The sequence below is a fragment of the Quercus suber genome, unplaced genomic scaffold (assembly GCF_002906115.3).
Source record: "Quercus suber isolate HL8 unplaced genomic scaffold, Cork oak 2.0 scaffold_184, whole genome shotgun sequence".
Lineage (NCBI taxonomy): Eukaryota > Viridiplantae > Streptophyta > Magnoliopsida > Fagales > Fagaceae > Quercus > Quercus suber.
The window spans coordinates 153,722-161,126 of record NW_027069642.1 but is presented as its reverse complement, the minus strand read 5'-3'; the positions used below and the strand labels follow the sequence as shown (position 1 = coordinate 161,126).

The 7,405-nt window shown below is 33.5% G+C and overlaps 1 protein-coding gene across 1 annotated transcript; it reads right to left on the bottom strand.

The window, feature by feature from the left end:
* Positions 1-1,310: 1,310 nt before the first annotated feature.
* Positions 1,311-7,079, bottom strand: LOC112035001 (wax ester synthase/diacylglycerol acyltransferase 4). The gene is made up of 6 exons (XM_024067827.2): positions 6,867-7,079; positions 5,648-5,936; positions 4,779-5,345; positions 3,350-3,703; positions 2,382-2,519; positions 1,311-1,635 (listed from the first exon to the last, which is right to left on the bottom strand). The coding sequence occupies exons 2-6, from the start codon at positions 5,828-5,830 to the stop codon at positions 1,486-1,488; spliced, it is 1,392 nt and encodes a 463-aa protein (XP_023923595.1). The 5' UTR covers positions 5,831-5,936; positions 6,867-7,079; the 3' UTR covers positions 1,311-1,485.
* Between the last annotated feature and the right edge of the window lie 326 nt (positions 7,080-7,405).

The window sequence follows — 7,405 nt, the reverse complement described above, 5'->3', positions numbered from 1 at the left end:
CACGACTGTTCACTCGACGCACTAGACATCAATCACCTACATGTGACGGACAAACCCTAAGACTCTGATGAACTACATAGACGACGAGTTCGTGAAATTTAAATAAATGACTAAGGAAATTCAACTTAAAGTAAAGGATACTTACCGAGTGAGCAAAACGGAGAAGGAAACAAAAAAAGGTATGGATGACGGAACACCAATTAGACGGTAGCGCCAAGAAGACGGTATGCCGATTTGGTGAAAAGGACGGTAGCACTCTGGTTATAAATTTGTTGCAGAAAGTGAAAATGAAAGATAAAGGAGCATGTATACATACAGGTAATAGCACAAAAGACAAAGGGACGCTTCAGTTTGAGCAATTAACCATTAAAATGCGCCACATGTACCTACGTCATTTATGACCCTAGGCTAGCCTATCAATCAGAATGCATCTCCCGAAGTTAAAATTAGATTTTCACTCCACGAATCCATCCTAACATTATGGGACGGGCTCGTAGAGTGAGGGGGCAACTGAAGAGGGTGAAATAAATGTAGATGGTCTCATTCTACTGAATCAGTCATAAGCGATAGATCAAAATGATGGAAGAAGAAGGGGAGCGTGTACAGAAGAGGACGGATAAGGAAAGGGACGGATACAATGTGGACAGCGGCAAGGTCACATGACTTCCACATGGTTTGAGTCAAGAAATTTCGAAAGGAAATATCTTGTGTCTCACAATTAACCTTAATCAACAAAATAGTTATATGGAAAGGATCTCGTAAAATAAGAGCTTTTATAAGGATCTTCCTTATAAGGAAAAGTTCCCCTTCCCCAAGAAAGAAAAAAGTTGGTTCTATAGTACTATAAAAACCCCCAAAGCCCCCACAAATGAAGGTACGTGTAATTTTCCCTAGCTTTAGCACTCTAGAATTGTGAACATTCTCTATCTAAACTTTCGGAGGGTCTTTGGCCGGTACTACACCGGTACTTCCCTAAGGTCTTCTTGTTCTGTGTTATGCAGGTGTTGTCTTAAGTATGTGAGGACTGTGTGAATAACTAACGATTTTCGGCATCATCAAGTAGTAACTGTAATTTCTTTTTTGAACGTGAAGGGAAAAAAAATCCTAAATGTTAGGAGTTCTCTTTTTGAATTTAAAGTGAAATTTATTATTTGACATTTATGACTATATTTCTAAATGAAATTATCATTCATTAATGAGTGTATTTTTGAATTACAAAAAGGTCCAGTTGAAATAGGGGAATCTGCTTTTATATATATATATAGTATAGATTAGATTTAAAACTTAAAAGAGATCGGAAAAATATAATGCTGCCCCAAACCTCCCTTCCTTCGCCATTAACTAATACTTTCACAAGACACTTGGATACATATTTGTACTTTCTTATGAAATTTTTTACAACTAACTTACGTATAGAATCCAAAACCAAATTCAACTTTATTAGCTCTAATAATAATGTAATTTGACAGTTCAAATTATATATTTTCATGTGGGAATTTCATGTGCCGCTTGGAGTGTCATCTCAAAGGCATTGATCACACACGACTTGAACTTGTGGGGATCTAAGAACCCTTTCTCTGAGCCAACGGCAACCCTCAGATTTCCCATGTAGCTAACCATTGTAATTGTAAGACTCTGCAAAACAACAAAATTAGCATTTGCTATAGTGGCTAGAAAATATATGAAATTAACTAAAACTATGAACAGTGGAAGCCATTATTTTGACACTACCGCATTGTATATCTTCAATTTCTTGACCATTCAGATAGCATCTTTTTCCCCAATATTAGATGAATCTCTAATCCTTACCAATCCTATATTCATGGTAAGTCACAACTCGGAAACCTAATCAAGTTATACATAAGTATCAACAGAGCTATAACCCCTTTTTATCTCTAACTTTTTAGGCTTTTTTGTTTATGTACATTTTTTTTAAAGTCTTCAGTCTTCCTCTCTTTTTGTTTGTTTGTTTATTTGTTTTTTGGTTTTTAAGGTACAACTATACTTAAACGAAATTTCTGCAATTAGCATATAGGCAATTGCCAAAAAGGCCCAGGGCACAAAATTATTGGTAACGCTTGTGTGAAGAAGAGATAAAAAGTATGTAAAATCAAAAGTCTCCTAATAATTGATACTTTTGTAATGCGTAGTCATATGCCCAAAATACATGAGCCGTGTGTGTGTGTGTGTATATATATATATATTTCTTTTTGGGGGAGGAGATTGGGTTGGGTTAAATAAGACAGTTTTAAGTACTTCGTTCAAAATTAACAAGTATAAAAACATCAATGTGAGGTCTCAAAAAGAAATAAACAAAGCACTGTGATACGATGGTAGCTAACTTTGAAAACCCGAATGTAGCTAATTTATGAGAACTTTACCTGAGGTACTTTAACGGTCATAAAGTATAAGCCTTTAACTGGATGTTTATCAAGAGCCATTTGTTCCACTGGCCCTATCATATTTGAGATCGACATGCTTGAGTAATTTGATGCTCTTTGGATGTATCTAGATGCTGCCTGCCACCACCGCATGCCCGTTGCCCATAGCAAAGAAAAATTCAGAAATGTTTCTTCAAAATATAGCTCGGTATATATTTTAAACACTCTCTGTTCTATATAGACAAAAAAGTAACTAATAATTACTTCTTTTTTAAGTACATTTCCCCCTCTAAGATAAAGGATATGTATACTAAAAACCAGAAACGTTACAGTATCCATGAAAGGACCAAAGCCCGTAGTACAACCAGCAAGGAGCTAAAGAAGCAAAATTTTTTAAGTACTTTTTATGTTGTTTTCATGATACAACCAGCTAGGATCTAAAGAAATTCTCAACCAAAAAAATAAATAAATAAATAAAAGCTAGGAGCTAAAGAAGCAAACTTCTTTTAAGTACTTTTTATGTGGCTTTCATGGTACAACCAGCTGGGGGCTAAAGAAGCAAACTTAAACTTCTTCAAGTACTTTTATGTTGCTTCAATAATACAACCAGCAAGGAGCTAAAGAGGCAAACTATAGCATCCCACATAAACAAAAGCCAAAAAACAAGAAGCTAAAGAAGCAAAACTTCTTAAGTACTTTTTATGTTGCTTTAAGAGAAAATTTATATGAATTTTGAATGTAATGTTAGAATCACTGACTTTAATTATGTGGCTTGCTTAACTATTTATAAACCATCCTCAAGGTTTAAAACTGTTGACTTCTTTGGGGGAAAACAATTACAATTTAAAAACCCTAGTCATGGTAGACAAGTATTAGACTTTCAAATCAAGCAACTTCATATTAAACTATGTAGGGTCTTGTTCAATTTAAAAAATCTAGAGATGTCAAGGGTAAAATTGTGTATGTACCTTAGGGCCTTTTAGTTTCTTCATAATTGACAATAGGCGACCAGTGAAGTATACAGATGAAGAGTTTCTCTTCTGCTTGATTATTTTGTGTACTTTTAAAACAAACTCAAGGGGGTTTGAGGATTTTAGATTTGTAAACTTTGGTATTGATACATGTAAGAGACCGAACTGGTTTCCCCATGGTGTATCGGATTTAGGTTTGATCATCTCTTCGACAGACTTGTAGCCCCTAACTGTCCTTGTACTGAGAAACACTATTGCTGTGGAATCCGCTTTGCTTGATTTCTGGCTAATCTCTTGCATATATAACCGGGTGCCAAAGAAGATTATACCAGTAATTACATCATTTATGGTCTGCACTTGAGAATATATTATTCAATTGAGTAAAAATAAACTAATTCTCACCAAAAAACCAAATGAAAACAAGCTTTTCAAATTTTAGTCCAATCATCTGACAATATTGAATGAATGGAAAAATATGAAGAAAAGAAGAAGAAAATTAAATGTTTTCTAGGTGAGCAAGAGAAATAAAAATTTGATATAACCATTGAAAATCTGATAACTTAGAGCAATGGCATAAGTCTCTCTAAAATAGAGTAACGGAAGAAAACCTGATAACTTAGCTTTCCCATCCTTTCTATATTTTGGGGTTTTGCTACAATTGCTCCCTATATTTAGGGAGCAATGTTCATCCTTCAAATCAATATTTTAGTAGTTTTTGTATTATGGTAATTGTGATAAAGAAAATTTTCATTCTCCAAATCAATATTTTAGTAGTTTTTGTAGTGGCAATTGTGATAAAGTAAAATTTGTGATTTGAAAAGTGAAAGGGAAAAAAAAAAAAAAAGATTGATGAGATAATATTTAAATGAAATAGGGTTTAGAATAGGAAATTTGATGTAGGTGTTTAAAAAGTGATTAATTAAAATAAAAAAAAATAAGTTTTTATTCTAAAATAAGGAGAAAAATTTAATTAAACTGATGTAATTGCTCTTACTTGTTGGTAACCCAAGTTCCATTAGTTAACAGTAGGTTTGGAATTCTAGGACTAAGTACAGTTGTGCAATAAAACCTGATTAGTGGACACTCCTAGATGAGGAATAAATAAACCTCAGTATATGCAGCCAACCACCTTTTACCCATCGGCTGATCTCTTAGGTAAATCGATTGGATGTAGACAGTACATACCAAGATTGATATGCGAAAGAAATTGATTCATATTTCAATATTAAAAAAAAAAAAAAAAAAAGAAAAAAACTCTATTGAAAAGATGAACATACGTGTGCCTTGGAACTGTTGAACAAACAATAAAATGTATGTAGGGTTTCATTCACAGCTATTAGCGTACCAGATCCCATCATAGCATGTTAATATGGCATATGTGAAATGAAGTGTATAATTATTGCAAACGTGTGTGTGTTGATCTTACCACTCCAAGCTTGTCCTTAATAAATTTGATATGATCGAGAGAGAATGTCATAGTTGATATTGTAATTGGTCGAAACTCCACTCCTTTTTCCCCAGACCTTATCGGAGTTCGATCATCTTCAATAAAATTGCTCTTTAACACGCTCCATCCAAAATCATATATAGTATTAAAGATTAAGGAAAAGAGTTGGGACACCCCTCTGCTTAATCTATCACTTTTTGACTCTGAGCGTTCGCTAAAAGGAAATGTTAAGGGAAGAGAAGGATTATCAGCTCTTTGCAGACTAGAAAGAAGTGCACCCATGAGAGAGTAACCATCACCAAGAGCATGGTGAAGATTGAATATGATGGTACCAGCTGCATTGCTTGTTGGATATTTAACAATGTGAATTTCCCATAGTGGTTTGTTCTGTGGAAACTGGTTCATCGCTATCTCTGAAATGTAGTCATCATAATATTTGTCATATGAATCAGGTGACAATCCAATAGGGAAAATGGGAACGTTAATGTGGTCTTCAAGCTTCACTTCTACTCTTTTCCATTGTTTCTCACCTTTTTTACCTGTAACCTATTTTCAAATTCTCACTACTAATTAATGCCATTTTTGAAATAGGCTAAAATAACTTCTTCTTCTTCTTTTTGCTTAAATACTATTGAAATTAAAGAACATAGTATTCTGGAAGAAAGGTAATTAATTAGAAATAATGAATAAAACAACTTCGAAAATATGCTATAGGCTTAATACTTTCTCATAGCTAGTAAACCATATATTGCTTTTGCACGCGTATAACAACTTCACCTAATTAAACTGAGAAATTAAGAAATTTATAAGTGTAATATAAAAGGAGAGAGAGAGAGAGAGAGGAGCACCATAATGGAGGAGAAACGAGGATTGATGGGGAGGAACACATCTTTGAGCAATGACATTATGGAGGGCAGGTTGTTGATAGGAATCTCAAATTCCATAGCAGCAACAATGGATACGGATAGCACAGAGCTGTTGAAGTACTGTCCAGTAGGACTAACTGGTTCCAATCCTTCCTCGAACTCCATTATTTATAATGCGATCACTCAGCACAAAAGAAAACTATTTTGCTTCACAAGTTCCTTTTTTTCTTTTATGAGTTTTTAGCTTCACAAGTTGTTGCATATATTCCCCCTGCTTGAGAAAACACAAACAAAAAAAGAAAAGAAAAAAGTATTAAACTGTTAATGACATTAAACCGTACTATGATAGGAAAAAAAAACATTCATGACATTGACAGGTACAAAGATGGGCCCTGACCATTAACGATTTCGGCTATTGTAATTTAGCTAGTACATAAAAGAAAAATAAAAAATAAAAAATCTAGAACCATATCGAAAAATCACAATTTTTTTTTTTTTTAACAATTATTCACGTACCAAATAATAGATGGTGGAGAAAAATGGTGACCAGCACCATCTTGAAGAATGAATTGGTGAAATAGACATATGTAGGTACAAAGATGGGCCCTTATGACCATCTAAGATTTCGGCTATTGTAATTTGCCTAGTACATAATAAAAAATTCTAGGATTATGTAAAAAACCACAACTTTTGTCGCAACTGTTTGCATACCAAATAATAAGTGGTGGAGAAAAAGTGACGATCGACACTATCTCGAAGAAAGAATTGATGAAATAGACATTTTTATGAGGATTATGTGAAAGTGACAAGCAGTCAATCATAATTTGTCACATAAGATAATTATAATAAAAATTTTAACTTTTTATATGATACTAGAATTTCTTGACCTAATTTGCATTATTGTCCACATTGAAAGGTTAGACAGGGCAGAGAGGGATAATGCATGCGTGGTGGAAATTCAAACAATTACATTTAAAAAGAAGTACATTTTTTTTTTTTGCTAATAAGAGGAAACAATTACAAGTTAAATAAAAAGGTATTCTCTTTCCATAAGAAAAAAATACTATTGATATACAAGGACAAATAAAGATATCAAATAAATAGCAAAGCAATAAAAATTACAGTACATGCACTTATATAGCTGTAAACAGATAGTAATTAAAATCCCAAACATCAATGAGCAAATAGTAAAAGTTCGTACTGAAAATTATTGAAGAGGAAGTGTAGGTTGGATCAACATCAACCAACTTGAGCGAGGGAGCTATTCCTAACAGAGGAGCGTGTAAGAGTTCTCTGATGCTTTGCATTTAAGAAAAAAAATTTCACAGTATGTGGATTCTCAACCTAGAATAGGGTTTCTCTTGATATTGGGGCATGAGAAGTTTTACTTTGTCTACTGTTTTTGTCCACAGTATGTGGACCCTCAACCTAGAATAGGCCCTTGCCGTTGCTTCATGCTCTATATAGATTCCTTTCTTCTTCCTTTTTTTGATAAACTCCTTTCTTCTTCCTTAATCCTTTATGTTACCCAAAAGCTTGGAATGACTTGTAATCTAAGATTGGAATGACTTTAGATTACATGTCATCTCTAGTGGGCTAAGCAACAAGATGAACCCAAAAGTATTAAAGGAGTTATCAAAACCTGGTAAAGTTATACGTTTACCTTATTATGGATCTGGTTGAAATACTGTTCTTAAAAATAAAAATAACAAATATCAACTTAAACAATTCCAAATTTAG

Coding starts and splice junctions, on each gene's coding strand:
- LOC112035001 (XM_024067827.2), bottom strand. CDS start 5,830: ATGGAGTTCGAGGAAGGATTGGAACCAGTTAGTCCTACTGGACAGTAC. Junction 5,346..5,647: donor CTCGTTTCTCCTCCATTATG/GTGCTCCTCTCT, acceptor ATTTGAAAATAG/GTTACAGGTAAAAAAGGTGA. Junction 2,520..3,349: donor AGAAACTAAAAGGCCCTAAG/GTACATACACAA, acceptor CGGTGGTGGCAG/GCAGCATCTAGATACATCCA.